At 43.5% G+C, this 16,150-nt stretch overlaps 2 protein-coding genes across 5 annotated transcripts in view; both read left to right on the forward strand.

The window, feature by feature from the left end:
* The window catches only part of SLC25A27 (solute carrier family 25 member 27), a 12,732-nt gene extending 10,181 nt beyond the window's left edge, over positions 1 to 2,551 (forward strand). Inside the window, exons 7-10 of one of the 3 annotated variants that reach the window (XR_002863576.2) lie at positions 22 to 114; positions 438 to 540; positions 1,422 to 1,551; positions 2,052 to 2,551. Coding sequence is in view for 2 of the 3 variants with exons in the window: in XM_086875637.1 (XP_086731763.1) it covers positions 22 to 114; positions 438 to 540; positions 1,422 to 1,493 (268 nt within the window). In the remaining variant the exon portion in view is untranslated. Of the gene's footprint in view, positions 1 to 21; positions 115 to 437; positions 541 to 1,421; positions 1,763 to 2,051 lie in introns of those variants that run through there. The other 2 variants (XM_086875637.1, XM_023924275.2) reach the window with 2 other exon arrangements.
* Positions 2,552 to 3,970: 1,419 nt separating this feature from the next.
* Positions 3,971 to 15,989, forward strand: TDRD6 (tudor domain containing 6). 2 transcript variants are annotated; one of them, XM_023924377.2, is made up of 5 exons: positions 3,971 to 11,610; positions 12,031 to 12,149; positions 13,338 to 13,427; positions 13,855 to 13,912; positions 15,331 to 15,989. In XM_023924377.2, the coding sequence occupies exons 1-5, from the start codon at positions 4,998 to 5,000 to the stop codon at positions 15,390 to 15,392; spliced, it is 6,942 nt and encodes a 2,313-aa protein (XP_023780145.2). In that variant the 5' UTR covers positions 3,971 to 4,997; the 3' UTR covers positions 15,393 to 15,989. The 2 variants fall into 2 exon arrangements, with proteins under 2 accessions (XP_023780145.2, XP_086731749.1); XM_086875623.1 differs by lacking the exon at positions 13,855 to 13,912.
* Positions 15,990 to 16,150: the final 161 nt, after the last annotated feature.

The following is a 16,150-nucleotide window of genomic DNA, read 5'->3' on the forward strand; positions in this document are numbered from 1 at the left end:
AGTATCTGTTGCTGTTGGCAGTGCCTGCTCTGGGCTGGTAGCAGCTGTTCTGGGAACTCCTGCTGACGTGGTCAAAACCCGGATAATGAACCAGCCAAGAGATAAGCAGGGAAGGTATGGACATTTCAGAGACCAGCTTTTCAGCAGCACATTGAAACCATGGGTCTCACTGATCTCACTGGGAGTGAAGTGCTGAGTCGATAATTTGCTCTTCCTCTTTCTGGTGATGATTTTACTGATTTAGTAAATATCTGGGGGGTGTTGTGATGGCCACTTAAGCATAACCAGTGGATTTCAGTTGTGGATTAAACTCCAAGGAGCTTACAAAAGTGCTTTGGCTTGTAGAAAAGCTACAAATTATTTTTATGAGGGGGATAGGGTTTTTTTAAAAATTGTGTATTTGTAATCCTAACACTGTTCTCTTTGTACATTGCTAGAGGTCTGCTCTATAAATCATCTGTGGACTGCTTGATTCAAACTGTCCAGGGTGAAGGGTTTATGTCTCTGTACAAAGGCTTTGTACCAACCTGGATGCGAATGGTACATGCTTTTTAACTCTCTTTACAAGAACAATCAGCATTAAAATATGGGGAGTGTGGATGCAGCCCTAACTCTATGTAATATTACAATTTTTGTATGAAAGACATAATCACAGAATTGTAGAACAGTTTGAGTTCAAGAGACTTTAAAGATCATCTCATTCCAAACCCTCTGCCATGGGCAGGGACACCTTCCACTTGCTCAGAGCCCTGTCCAACCTTGCCTTGAACATTTCCAGGTGATGCCTTGAGAGGCTGACCTAGAACAGAGTAGGTAGTTAAAAGATAAAGTAGGTATTTATTAAAAGGCCTTAAAAGATCCACCTTGGGCAGAACAAGAGCCTGGCCAGGGCTACACCAAAGATGGACCCAAAATGGTCACAAAATGGAAGACCAGTCATGAGGTCTCACACTTTTTATAAGTTTTTTGGTCCACTTGCATATTGGAGTCAATTGTCTAATAATAGCTTTAGGTTATGAAGTCCCATCCTGTTTATTTTCTCTTCAATTCACTGTTGTTTAAAATTTTTGGGCCTATTTTTTATCTTTTTGACTATCCTTGGTCTCGAGGTGGAAAAAGATTGTTTTGTCTACCTACCCTGTGAAGAGAATTTACTAACACTTAATATGAAGCTCAGAGTTACACACCAAAGAAACACAGAATCTAAAAATATGAAAGCTAAAACGTAAGGCATCACAGGGATGGGGAGTTCACAGCCTCTCTGGGCAGACAGAGGCTTCGGACCTCTCTGGGAACCTGAGCAGTATGAGACTGAACTTAAGAATAGGATTTTTAAAGAGAGACATTTTAATCTAATGGATTTATTTATTTATTGGGTTACTTTTGTTTTAAGCCTCTAACCTCAGTGTTTGCTTCCACAGGCACCTTGGTCGCTGGTATTCTGGCTTACATATGAACAAATCAGACAGATGTGTGGAGTTACTTCTTTTTAAAACCTTTACCATTCACAGAAGAGAGAAGACTCAAAAAGCTGAATTCTCATTCCACAAGGTAGTAGGATCACATGTATAGCTTGTTGCTCCAAATCCAGTCCTTACTGGCTGGGAGCAGCCCTGACTTGAGGATACTATTTGATTGTCAGACCGCTACATGAAATTTATATTATCCACAGGATAAAATTGTCACAATAATACTTCAGCTAGCAGCCAGCATCAGCTTTCTCAACCAGCAAACAGGAATTAAAAAAAATTTACCAAGCAAATGGAACATAGCACTGTCTGTTTGATAATTGAGATGGTTTCTATTGTTTGAGACAAGAGCAGGTTGATCAATGCACTGAACAAGTTCTGTGGCTAAACATCTATAAAATTATTTGGAAATTTTTTGTTGTTAATTGCATTTGCACACAGATAAAGAACTACCTCTTGTTAGTTTGATGTTTCAGCAAGCCAACCCTGTAATACTAGGTTTTGAAAAAGATAAAAGCAGTTTTCTTGATTTCAAATCTGCTTTGCACAAAAAAGTGGGTTTGTGTTTCTCTTACTCCCCAGAGACTGCCTGACCTCTCCACTCAACTATTTGAGTAAGATCATGATTGAAATGAAGTCCTGTTCCCAGAAAATCAAAAGCCTAGTTTGCTCTACAGCACTCAAAGGACTCAGGATACTCCATAGGACTGAGCTGAACTGCTTGTCCCATGACAATCTTGGTGCTGATGTTGCAGACTGGGTCATTTTCCATGGAAATGTGCTCTCTGCCCACTTCAAACTCTCTGGAAATACAACTTTCCCTTCAATAATGCAAAACATTTGAACAGGAGTGATTTATTTATTTTTAAATCTGAAGCCTTCCAGATTTCATAGAGAAGAAGACTAGTGCTGTTTGTCACTAGCCTCACCTTAGGCAATCAAGAGTCAAAAATGCAGTATCAAAAGCAGCCATGAGTAGATAAAAAAAAGCTGGCTTTGATTTAGTAATATCTAGTAGTTGAATTAATGTAGAAAACTTGTCTCTCTGAATAAATACCCAGGATTTCTTCTAGTCTTTGCAACCAGTGTCTCCAGCGTGCCATTTTCTCATTGAACACAGTTTGGGCGTCTCCTTGGCTTGCACTTGTACTTTCTGATTGTATTGTAATTAAGTTGTGGCTGTATGCATTTAGGGGTGCACTTCCAGCTTGGAAAACATTCATCTCATTATTAGGGAGTCACAGAATCACAGAATGGGGAGGGTTGGAAGAGACTACAGTGGCTGATCTGGTCCCACGTCCTTGCTCAAGCAGGGTCAACCCAGAGCAGAGGGCACAGGATTACACCCAGACAGTTCTGGAATATCTCCAGTAAGGGAAACTCCACACCCTCTCTGAACATTCCATTCCAGTCTTGGTCTCTGCACAGTAAAGTTCTTCCTCATATTCAGGTAGCATCTCCTATACATCAGTCCAAAGGTTTTGTTCAGAAATCCTGGTATTTTTCTAGCTGTCATCCTGAGATACTAATCTAAGTTCTTTCTGTCTTGTACTCCAGCACCAGCAATGACAAACCAGCAAGGCTGCTGCTCCTGCCTACCATCCCATTTCCCTTGTAACCCAGTGATGCATACACAGCTTTACCTTTCTCATAAGACAGAATAAGTACTTTTATCATACAATTGTAGAATGGTTTGGGTTGGAAGGAACCTCAAAGATCAGTTCCAACCCTCTACCATGGGCAGGGATGCCTTCCACTAGACCAAGTTGCTCCAAGCTCCATCCAACCTGGCCTTGGACACTTCCAGGGATTGGGAATCCATAGCTTCTCTGGGCAACCTGTTCCTGTGTCTCACCACCCTCATGGTAAAGAATTTCTTCCTAATAGCCAATCTAAACCTACTCTCTTTCAGTCTGAAGCCATTTCCCCTTGTCCTGTCATTCCAGGCCCTTGTAAAAAGTTCCTCTCCATCTTGCTTGTCAGCTCTCTTCAGGTACTGGAAAGCCACAATTAGGTCACCCTGAAGCTTCTCTTCTCTGGGCTGAATAATCCCAACTCTCTCAGCCTTTCCATGAAGGACAGTTGCTCAACCTCTCTGGTCATCCTAAGTATTATAAGTAGTATTATAAGTAGTGTGTAAAACCAGTTTTAGCATGCATTTATCAAAGTTGCCATAAGCGACTTTTTTTGGACACACAGCTTGGGAAAATCACTGAAACTCTTTTAAGTTTTGTTAGAATAACCTTGATACGCTTCAATTAACAAAGCCTAAAAGAAGAGAAGTCTATTGGTGAAACTGGATACAAGGAGTGCACAATTTATGGACCATAAGGACATTTTGCAGAAAACAGCAGACAAAAAAAGAGGTTAACAAAGACTGAGTATGTGTGCTGTAAAGTCCCTGCCTGGAAAAAAGATAAAAGGACTGAAAAGTATAGAGTAATTTTGAAGAGAAGTGAGAAATCAATATCCAATAGAAGACAGAATACTAATTAATGAAAGAGAATTCTTTAATTTAGAACCAGTGAACAGTAACTTGTTTCTAAAAATGCATATATAAATATACATATATAAGTAAATGTAGAAGTTCAGTATCTGCATCTGAGTAGAGGCCATGATTTTGTCAGACACACACACCCCCACACACCCTTCTCCTGGCCAAGGATAAAGTAATGCCTGACTTGCTAACACTAAAAAGACAGTGCTAGTAGAGTCTTATTTATCCCAATGATTTCAGAGGATTTTGGCAGCACCAGCATCACTCAGCTTGGTGATGCAAACTTGCCAAGGGTGCACTCCAACCCCTCATCTATGCAATTAATGAAGATAGTAAATAACACTGGTCCAAATACGGACCCTTGAAGCACAGCTCAAAATAAAAATCAATAAAATTATTTGCTAAAATCTTGTAGTGAAAAACTTCTTTAACTCCTAATAAATCTCTCTCTTTGTGTGTGAATTATTAGCGATTGGGCGTCCAGTGCGAGCTCCCTGTCCTCACACCGCGACTGCCGCCCTCATGCCGCGCCCCGCCCTCACACCGCCGCTGGCCAATAGCCGCCAAGCTCCGCACGCATGTCCCGCCCCTGGAGCCGCTCTGACCAATGGGAGCTAAGCGGGCTCGGCGCGCTCTCTTCCCCCTCACCCCGCCCCCGCCGTCCCGCCGCCACCCATCCGGCGTGGAGCGCTCCACCGTGGGTGAGGGCAGCTCTGCCGGGCTCTACCCTGAACCCCGCGGAGCCCCGGCCATAATTCCGTAACTCTCCTCTTCGTGGTGCTTCCGCGCAATCTTAGCGTAGCAGGAGCGGCCCCATGCATCAGCCCACTTTACCTTCCTTTTCACCCTTCCCTTCGCGCCTATCTCCACCCCACCGAGAGGATCAAAATGGACTCGGCCGCCGGGGCAGCCGCTAACGGCTCCCTGTGGGTCACGTGGGCGGCGCGTGCTCTATATGAGGCCGAGGGGCGGAGAGTGGTGCCTTCATTCTCCTCGTGCGCGGGGCGAAGCTGCGGCGAGGTGGCTTCGCGATGAGCTCTGGGCCGGGATCCCTCGGCCGCGGCGATACCGTCACCCTGCGGGTCCGCTCAGTGGGGCTGTGCCCCGAGGTGCCCATCCTGCGGCTGTGGGGACTGCTGGGTGAACGTAAGGCTGACTATGCCCTCCTCCACCGCGAGATCCAGGCGGCGGCCGGGCCGCACCTGGCGGCCCGCCCAGAGCCCAGCGGGCCGGGGTCCAGCGGGACCAGCCTGTGCCCAGGAGAGCTGGCGCTGGTGGAGGTGTTGGGCGTGTGGTACCGGTGCTGTGTGGTGAGTTGTAGTGCCCAGGGGTACCGTGTCTTCCTGCTGGACGAGGGCTACGTGGTGACTACATCCGCCTATTACCTGGCACGGGGCTGCTCAGAGCTGTTCCAGCTGCCCCCGGAGGTGCTGGGCTGTATTGTGGCCGATGTCATGCCCTCCCACAGTCGCGAGGGAACAGCAAGTGGGGATTCACCAGTGTCCCAGTGGACCGTAGAGGCAATGGAGTTCCTCAGCTTTCTGCATGGCAAGGAGGTGTCTGGTGTGGTGCAGGAGGTGATAACGCCGCAGCTCATCGTGCTCGAGCTGCCCCAGCTCGTAGCTCAGATGCGGCAGCTGGGCCTGGCCAAACGTGTCTCTCCCAGCTGCTTCTGCCAGGTGCTCAAGCGCTGCCTGCCATTTAGTCAGTTAAAGAAGCAGCTCTGTCAGCAGCCTCCAGCGTGTTCCCTTGGAGCTTTTGCTATTCCGCAGCTTGTCCGTGTGTTGTTCTCATATCAGCCTCTGTCCCCTGCCTTGGATTACTACTACCCTCAGCTTCAGTTGGGTGTGACAGAACCTGTCATAGTGACCCATGTCTCTGACCCACACCACATTTACTGCCAGTTGCAGTGCCTGTCACAGGAGATCTGTTGTCTTTCTGATACCATGTGCCATGCTTATGACCTGTGGGAGCAGGAATTGCTGCCCAAAGTGGGCTCACCCTGTGCTGCCCGTGGGATGGACGGCCAGTGGTACCGTGCTATTCTGCTGGAGCTCCTTGCTGGGGAGCAGGATCAACATGCAGCTGTCGTGATCTTTGTGGACTATGGCAAAAAGGAGACTGTGACCAGGGCTAACCTGCGCCATTTACCTGCTGAGTGTTTTCGTATGCCTGTGGTCACTTACGTGTGTGCTCTTCAGGGTGTTTCAGATGGGGGCTGTGGCTGGTCCCCGTTGCAGGTGGATTTGCTGAAAGCCCTGGTGCTCGGTAGAGGAGTGAGCGCTCACATCAAAGCCTTTAACTCCTTTGAGCATCTCTATTACGTGACCCTCTATGGGGAAAATGGTGTTGATTTGAACCATCTTTTTGGGTCTCGGGCTTGCTGCCTGGTCAGCAGTCACATGAGCCAAACTGAAGCTCACGAGCAGCTGGAAGTAGAGGAATCCTTAGCTGAAGAATTGGAATTGCCACCAGAAGCACCTCCTGTTTTAACACATGGAGATTTGTCTGCTGTCGCTGGTGTGCATCTGAAGACCTGGACATTGTACACTGCACGGGTTTCCCATCTCCGAGACCCATCTGAGTTCTGGCTGCAGCTCCATGAGTATTACCAGCTCTTCAGGCAGCTGAGGCAGTGCATGTGGAATTTTTATTCCCATTCCACAAAGCTGGATGATGCTGGGTGGGACCCACAGCCTGGATCCCTGTGTTGTGCCAGTGGGAATGAGGGTGTTTTTTATCGAGCGGTGGTCACCAGGGTACTGGACACTGGGGTGGAAATACACCTGGTGGACAGAGGCAGTACAGAAACTGTGGATCTCTGTGCTGTGAAGGAGCTGCTCCCTCGGTTCAAGGAACTGCCTGCTTTAGCTCTGAAGTGTTGTTTGGCAGGTGTCTCCCCTCCACGAGGGAGTTGGAGTGAAGCTTCTGTGTCTGCATTCAGGGAGATGGTACTGAACAAGGAACTAAAGGTTTGGTTCTTGAATGTGCAGGGTGACAAATATATTGTTGAAATTTTTGACCAATCCCAGTTAGGACAGGGAAGAATAAGTAAACTTATGGCCCAGGGGGGTTATGCTAAATACCAGAGGTATGAAATACCCAAGACTTACCGGAAATCGGATAAGTCTGTGACCCAGGCCTCTTCCCTAATATGTGCTGCAGAGGAAAGCCAAATAAATGCAGAGAAGAGGGTCAGAGAAGAATGTGATCTAAAGAGCAGTGGTAGAATACTTGGTTCGCAAGTGGGTGTGATGGTGAGAGAGAGCCCTGTTGCAGTTAGTCACAATTCTGAAAGTAGTGAATCTCTTCCTTCTCAAGGCTATGAGGATAAGGAAAATTTGCACACCTCTTTGAGACAGAACTATGTGGAAATTAAGCCAGGCTCCTCTTGTGGAGGCCACTTAGAAGTGGGAAGTACAGTTAATGTCATTTTGTCATATGTTGAGAATCCTAGTTGTTTTTGGTGTCAGTTAAGTAGAAATTGCCATGACCTTGAGGTACTAATGGATGAAATCCAGGAGCACTGCAAAAATTCATCCCAGCCACATGTTTGGCCAAATCTTGTGTGTTTAGCCCAGTACTCAGAGGATAAAAAATGGTACAGGGCTTTAATAGTTAGTGAAGGAGTTTATGCAGAAAAAGTAGAAGTCATATATGTTGACTATGGCAACAGGGAGCAGGTGTGTGTAAGGAAGCTCCGTGCAATTAATGAACGCTTCCTTAGGTTAGAGGCTCAGGCATTCAGGTGCAGCCTTTACAACTTAATCCAACCCAATGGTCAGAATCCTTTTGCTTGGGACGAAGAAGCAATTCAGGCTTTTCATCAGTTTGTTGTTGATTCATCATCTGACCTTGACCTGAAGTGTACGATATTTGCCTTGGCTTCAATAAATAGGGACCTGTTTAACATTGTAGATTTAATCACACCTTTTCAGAGTGCTTGCCAGTTTCTCACTGAGAGGGGTGTAGCCAGACGTTTATTTCCTCAAAAGGATCTGGAATCTTTGGTCCAGCTTCACTCTTTCTATTATTCTAGTCATGGTATCAAAATTGGGAGTGAGGAAGATGTTTATATTACACATGTTGAGAATCCATGGACATTTTACTGCCAACTTGAAAGGTGTGCAGATACCTTGGCACAGCTGGCTGATGACATCAGTTGCCTGAGTGAGAGAGTAACCAGCACAGGAACCTTGGGGAAGTCTGGGACCTTGTGTCTAGCAAGGTACTCTGACAGTCAGTGGTATAGGGGAGTAATTATAGAAAGACAACCTAAGGCTAAAGTCTTCTTTGTGGATTTTGGGAACACAGAGACAATAGAGACAGATGATCTGCTTATTTTACCCAATGATGCTTCTGATGTCTTGCTTGTGCCAATGCAGGCCATAAAGTGTTCTGTGTCTGATGTGTCATCTGTTTCCAAAGAAGCTGAAACATGGTTTAAGGAAGCTGTCCTAGAAAGGAGATTAAAAGCAATAGTGGTAGCAAAGGACTCTGACAATACACTGCTGGTTGAGTTGTTTGATAGAAATGCTCAAATTAATACAAAACTGAAAGAGCTAAGCCTAAACAGTACAGGACTGTGTAGTCGTGTTCACAATGAGACTTCGTGCTCTAGAAATGCAGGTGTGAATGAGAGGGATGAGACTGCAGAGTCCCCTTTAAATGGAGATAGGCCTCTTGAAGGAAACAGATGTCCACCTGCAACCCAGCAAGCACAAGGAAGCAAAAGACACTTCAAAGAAGTTGTAAATGTTTTCCAGCACTCTATGAATATGAAGGGAGACGTGGCAGCTGGATTACTAGAACCTGATGAGATGCTTAGCGCAAAGGATGCTGTTTTGTTGAATAAAGCAGGGGAGAAGTCTCTGCTCTCTTCCCAGGTAGATAAACTGTCAGATACTAAATCTGATGCTGAAGGCAGGTGTATAATGCTTAAAAATGCATCTGATCTACCACCACAGAAGATAGTGCCAGCCCTTAAAACCTTAGTGTATGTGTCTTATGTCAGTGACCCGCAGGATTTTTATGTTCAACTAGGGAGTGATGAGGTTCAGCTTAAAAACATTTTGGAAAGTTTAAACAATGGGAAATCAGTGAAGGACCCTTGTGGACAGCTTTTCCAAGCAGGAGATTTAATCAGTGCTGTTTATTCAGAAGACAGCCTGTGGTATCGAGCTGTAGTGAAAGAGAAGACTTCTGACAATTCAATAAGGGTACATTATATTGATTATGGTGATACTTCTGTTATTAGTGTTGATCAAGCACGAAGGCTCCCTAAGAACTTGTCATCTATTCCAGCAATGAGCATTCACTGCTTCCTAGGTGGACTCAAATGCAAAAAAAATGCAGACTGGACAGAGAAGGCAGTGTTTTACTTCACCAAGAGAACAAGTGAAATCCTGCTGTCATGTGAATTTGTAAAGAAGGTTGAGGATAAATGGGAAGTTATTCTCAGTGACCATCAAGGTGTAATAACAGTGGATTTAGCTGATAAAGATCTTGCAAATAGAGAAAGACTTTTCTCCACAAAAAAAATTGATAGAAGAGAGAACCCTGAACACATGATCACTGTCTGTGAGTCTTTGCCTCCTCAGGTACAAAATGAGATTTCCTGTGTAAGTGATTGTAAATCATTTAACTGGAAATTTCCAGAGGCAGGTCAGACTTTAAAAATTTACGTCACAGTGGTAAATAATCCAGGATACTTCTGGTGTCACCGTGCTGATACCAAAGTTGTGAGCTACATTGAGAAAAAAATAGAGGAAGCTGAAAAGCTTGGACTAAGTTCTTTGAATGATGGCAAGTCTTGTATTAAAAGCGGTGATACTTGTCTAGCGAAATACAGTCAAGATGGGTGGTTCTACAGAGCTCAGATCAGCAGTGTGAATGATGACAGTGTAGTTGTTAGACACGTGGACTACGGAAGTGAGGAAAGCATCAGCCTGGAGATGATCCGACAGATGCCATGTGAACTGCTCAGAGTACCTGGGCAAGCATTTGCTTGCTGCCTGTCAGGTTTCAGTCCCTCAGACGGCTCATGGCTTAGTGAAGCAAATAAGAAGTTTTATGATATAACTGAAAACCTTGTATTGGAAGCTGAAGTAGTAGAAATTCGAGAAAATAAAGATTCTGAAGTCCCTCTGTGTGTTGTAAAGCTGGAAGCTTCTGGCAATAGTATTAATGAAGAGATGAAATCTTACTGGAATGCTAATAAAGAAACTGGTGACAGGGCTTTCTCAAACCTTTGCAACCCCCTAAAGGAAAACAGAAGTTCAAGCAGCAGTTTGAGTCTTTGTCTCGACAAGGAAACTTCTGCTGTTTGTGGTTTAGCTCAGGAAGAAAGTGAAAGTGCTTTATTTTGTTCTGATCCTTTCCTGGGTGTAACTTCTGAGTGCTTAGAAACTGCAGAAACAAAGGTGTCAGTGGGAGCTGCCAGTGGGAAGGTTGATGACGGATATGAAGTAGGAGAGCGTGAGAACAGTTTTGGTAAAGAGATACCTCTGTCTGAAGGTGACACTGACAACAGTATGCTACTAGAGCCAGTGAGAAGTTGCAGCCCTCATATTGTGGGGAATGGAATGAAAGCTGCAGAGCAAGACCTGTCTGAAATACTGTTTGGAGAGGAGGCTGAGCTGAAAGCAGAAGTGACAGGTGGTGCTCCAGCAGCCAGCCTTTTCCTAGAAAAAGAACAAGAACTGCAGAGTTTGCCAGTGTTGCAGGCACAGCCATCTGCAAGCAATGGAACTGAGACATTAAGAGAACTGGATCCATTTGAAATGCACGTACCATGTGAGGACTTAAATGAGCTCATACAGGAGCTAGTGGGAATTTTGGAAAAATCCTCCTCTGGTGAAGGAACAAATGAAGCACTGGAAGCAAAGTCCCTTGAAATGCAGGTAGCATCAGGCAGTGAAGCAAGAGAGACAGTGTTGGAGCAGGAATTGCTGGAGCTGCCAGTTGTGAGGGAGGAGGCTGGGCAAGTGACAGTTCTGAACCATCTTGAAATTTTACCATTACTTAATGAGAAAGAAAACCTTGTGCCTTCAGTTAGTGACAGAGAGAAGTCAGTAGAGCTGATTGCATCTGATGTTCAGCCTTCTTTGGGAGAGAAGACCAAGAAAGTGCAAGCAAATTTGTCTGGAATTCATGAAGCAGAAGCTGTACTAGATGACTGGATGGAAGCAGACCCTCCCTCCCTAAGGCTGTCATCATCTGGTGGTAGACCTGAGAAAGAACTGCAACAGAAGATGCATGGCAATCAGCCAATGCTAGGAGCCAAATTTGAGCCCTTCCTGGAACTGGTGCTGCCTGATCTTCAGCCTCCTCAGAGAGATGGGGAAGAGGACTTGTTAGGGCTGGAACATGCTATGCTACAGAGTTCTGCAAATAGTGGAAGTCAATTTTCATTTCTTTCAAAAGACTCAGCAAATCAAAGGCCTGTTTTCACTGTGAAATCACGTGACTATAAAGTTGAGAAACATAAGGGGTGGCAGAAGAAAGATGACTCCGTGGATGAATGGATGGAACAAGACTTGACTGATTCCTTTAAAGAGAGTGACAATAAGTGCGTTCAGTCTTTATGCTGTAAGCCTGGGGAAGATGAAAAGCAAAATGAGAGCTTGGCTGACTGCAGTGCAGGTAAAGTATCTGATTTTAAAGAGTTAAATAATCAAAATGTGTACATTCAAACATGAGAATAGCTTTCTTGTAAAAAAACCTAGCTTTTGTTCCCTAATAAGATAATGTGTTAATGCTTTGATGGATTAAGGACAGCAGACTGAGTGTAGTATCTCAAGGGTAATGTGACAGTCTTGCTTGGGAAGATTAATGATGTTGGGTGGAAATCCATTTCTGAACATGAAGCACATTTGCAAGATTGGGATGACAATTTTTTAACTTCTAAATATCAAGTAGTTTGGAGGAGGTGGAGCAGCAGTGTTTGAGACATCTGAGATTTTTTTTTGAGGGTTCATTTTTGTGGGGTTTTGTGAGTTTGTTTTTTGTTTGTTTGTTTGTTTTTTCCTTCCTCCTTCATTGGTAAATTACCTTTTCTTGTAGCACGCCATGACTATCCTTGTAATCTGAAGGGCTTTGCTGTTGGTTCCAAATGTGTGGTATGGACTTCTCTCAAATGGTGTGATGCTCGCATTTTGGAGGTATCTGAGAAGGGTACCAAGGTAAGTGTGGTTTGAATACTCTTTCTGCATTCTTAAGATCTGGTCCTTTAATCCTTCTCTAAACTCTGAATAAATATTTTTTTTTTTAATTGTTACAGAATTTAAGTATTGCAAAGGTTGATTCTAAATTTATAACTAGAGAGATGTAGCAGTGTCTCAAATTGAGTTGATGATGCATGTCAACACTTGATGTTCCCTTCACATCTTATTCTCTTTTATTGACTGAGAATATTGAAGGATCTGGCTCCAGTTTGAGATGTATGGTTCTGTCTGGCCTGCAAGTTAGTGTAGTGCAGTGGAGCTGTATTACCATTAAATGCTCATGAAACTTGACATTATTTTACTGGTGGTTTGAGGAGTTTGTGCTAGAGCAGTAGAAACTTGGGAAGAAACTCAAACTATATTGCAAGTAATAACGAATCCACAACTATTCCTGCTTCAGTGAAATGTGTAATTTCCACATTACAATGTGGAATAATTTAAAATTACCATTATGGAATTATAATGGAATTATAAAAATATATAAAAATAATAAAAAATTACCATTACACAATGGTAATAACCACTAATTGCATTAGTGGTTGGTGGGAGCTATCTTCAAGGGTAAAGAATAATGCAGCGAGCTGCCTTGTTCTACTGCTGTTTAAGCTGAGGGATCAATGAGACATCTTCAGTCCAGGAGGGGAGCATGTGTTCTTGTACACACTTGCACAGACATTATACTTACATAAAACGACCTCTGAGTTGTAACTTAAGATTGCAAATCCAAAATATCATTGCAGAAAAATACCCTTTTGGAAAATTGAGTGTCAGAGATTGTGGAAGCCAGTTCTTGTGCTGGTAGATCCTGGGGGTGTCTAAAACTAAGCTCAGCTGCATGCAGATGAGGCAGTGTCAGGGGTTACCATGTAATGATATCCCTATTCATCAGCTGCCTTCTGATTCTGATCTAGTAGTGTTTCACAGCCTTTTTCTCACTGTGCTTGTGTTAGGAGCCTAGAAGAGCCTTGAGCAGCCTCAGTCACTACTACATTTAGTTTTATTAGAGATTAGCTTGTCCTTCTTTGAAAGATCCAGACCTCTCAACACCTTCTCAAAGGCAGAGTCCTCAGCTGTGTTTTCCTACTGCTGTGTCTTATTTAAGTGTACTGCTGCTGTGCTAGATCCACTTTGGCTCTGTCTGTGCAGGTCTTGAACCTCTGCAGTGGCAATGAGGAGATTGTTCATCCTGAGAATGTCTGGAACGGAATTCCTGACTGGGCTTGCAGATCAACTGAGGTATGGCAGTGTGATAATGGACTGGGCAGGACAGCACTGGTTTTTAGAAGGGCTGCTAACTAACTGCTAAATTATGAAAAACACTTTTATGGAGAAATTAGGAAAGAATAGTGAGGTTTTCACCAGGTTTCTTCATGAAGTACCTACCAGAGGATAAAAAAAACTTTTCTGGAACCCAAAGCTCAGGTGATGAGCCATGGTGCTGGTGATAACAGCATGGATTTCCAGTTTGTTCTTCACATGCAGCCTTTGTATCAAAGTGAAAAGTGGGCAGAAGACTAATGTAGTGAGTTATAAGGGGGGAAAACAGTGGTAAATAGGAGTCCAGCAGTGCTGATGTAGGAAGTTAATCTAGTATTAAAGGAAGCACCTCAGTGGAAGTCTTGGCAACAGTGCCAGCTTCCTAACAGGATCCCTTTTTGTGTAGGCATTAACCCCTGCAAAAGAAAACTTGCAGCCCTTACCAGAGGAGTCCCTACTTCAAGGTAAGTCTACTTTAAGCCCCCCACATGGGTTGTGTACTCTGCATTTGAATGGTTTCTAATTTTCAAGGAAATGCTTTGTTTTAGAAAATACATTAATTTGAGTTTATGTAGTTGATACTGTGGTTGGGATTTTCTTTATAGCATTAGTTTATGTACTGTCAGTTTGTCAGTTATGTTTGTCAGGTGACTGCATGCAATGAAAGTTGCTGCTGTGTCTCAGTTCCAAACCAATTTAGTATTTATTTATTCATCTAATGGACGGAGCCTCTTGGAACAGCTGAGATGGTTCACCCAAGTTACAGATTTTGGTGGGGTTTTGAGCACTGCCATCAGCATGCTGTTCTTGGTAATGTTTCTGAGGCAATGTGAGCAACTGCTAGGCAGACTATTAAAACATTTAGTTTAGCATTTGAGTGCCCCAGTCCCATAATCTGTAACTCCAAATCCATTATAATACCATTTTAGTTGTTGTAAGGATAGTTTGCGAATAGCACATGTATATCTTTATTATTACTTCAATTTTTTGAAGTGCTACTGGTAAACACCTCTTCAGTATACCAAATAAATAGTACAGGTTCTTTTTGTTTATATGCTATTTTTATAATTATGGAATTGTAGAGCAGTTCTGGTTGAAAAGGGTCTTTCCTGGTGGTGAAAGCAGGGCCAACTAGATGAGATTGTTAAGGACCTTACTGCCAGTCCTGGAATCTATTCAAGAATGGAGACTCCAGAACCTGTCTCAGCGATTTGTTTCTGTGGTTGCCTGATGAAGACTAAACTGAGTTGAAGTGGGGATAGCATTTTTGCTTTTGGGGATTAATTGGTAATTGTGTTTTAGCATAACTACTGTTTTTTGGGTAACAAATAAGGAAGCCTGCAACAGAGATCAGGTTGCCTGTTAAGCAAGAAAAAGGGTAGTTAAAGAATTTGGTAAAATGGTCAATCTACAGTCTCCCTCAGTTGTATCACACAAATGCAGGATTATTCTTGATTTTGTGGAATTTTTTCTGTTCTTGAATACTTTGCATGGAGTTAGTGTATGCACTCTAAGTGCCAGCACAGGAGAGGTGAGTTGGAGTCATGCACCCACGTGTCACAGAGCTGGAACCTGCTGCAGACACTGCCAGGGCCTGGAAAGGCAGTTTGAGTAGGAGGTACTCGGGGTGAAAAAACTCCTGCAGTGGCTTATGCAAAGCCCACTGAGGGATGGAGAAACGTGAACTCGGATCTGAAATCTGGGAGCACTTCTGCTGTTTCAACTGTTTTATCTTTGTAAAATAAATGTAGTCTTTTAGCATGGTCCAATATGTCAGAAGTATTTAGTCTAAAGCCGTGTAGAGCTGGCTTTTGATCTTAATGCTCTTAAACACATTTATAGAAACATCTTGATGGGTCTGTTCTGTGTTTATTCCCTATAGAAAAGCAAACTGGCTGCAGTAGCAATTTAGCTGAAGATCCTCATGTCCTCGAGCAGTGCTGAAACCAAGTGACATGTAGACCATGTGAAACTGAACAAGTGCCTGTGTATGAAATGTTCCCATGAAAATGTGTTTGTGGGAACAAAAATACCAGCAGAGCATTGGGTAGCTTATTTTTTCTACCTAAGTGACCAAATACCTGTCACTACTGAACTTCCCTGTAAAGGAATAGTCTTAGCAGACTGTTAATTTCAGCTTGTTTTCTTACAGCTGTTGTTGCTAGACTGTTACTGTTAGCTTGTTTCTTATAGCTGTATTTTCCTAATAAGAATCTGCCTCTTGACTGGCATTTTTTACTGGCTGGGGGTGTGCTGACTTGTATGGAGTTCTTGATGGGTGATTCTTCAACAAAGTTTCTTGTAAGTTTCTGTATATGCTACTGTGTTGTACAGCACTGCTTTCTGATGTTTGCTTTTGAAAAAGTTGCATGTTAAGTGGTTTTTTCTCAAAAAAAAAAAAGTTGGGGGCATTTTTGGGGAAAGGGGTGGGGAGTTTTTTTTTCTCCTTACGGGAACATAGTTGTTTTGGATTGAAGTCTTGCATTTGGTGCTGTTCTAAAGCAATGGAAGAAGATGGAATAAAGCTTTGGCTGGCACATACTGGTTTGTTTACGTGTTTTAATGACATGTGTCTGTTCCTGTGCAGAAGCCCAACTGCTGTGTGCAGTCACTGGTTGTGTTTTGATCCTAACCAGCTCTCTAGAACAGTGTGAGCTATGGTGAATGTTTTGAAACATTAACTGCACTAAATTAATTGAACC

The sequence above is a fragment of the Cyanistes caeruleus genome, chromosome 2 (assembly GCF_971803275.1).
Source record: "Cyanistes caeruleus chromosome 2, bCyaCae1.hap1.1, whole genome shotgun sequence".
NCBI lineage: Eukaryota > Metazoa > Chordata > Aves > Passeriformes > Paridae > Cyanistes > Cyanistes caeruleus.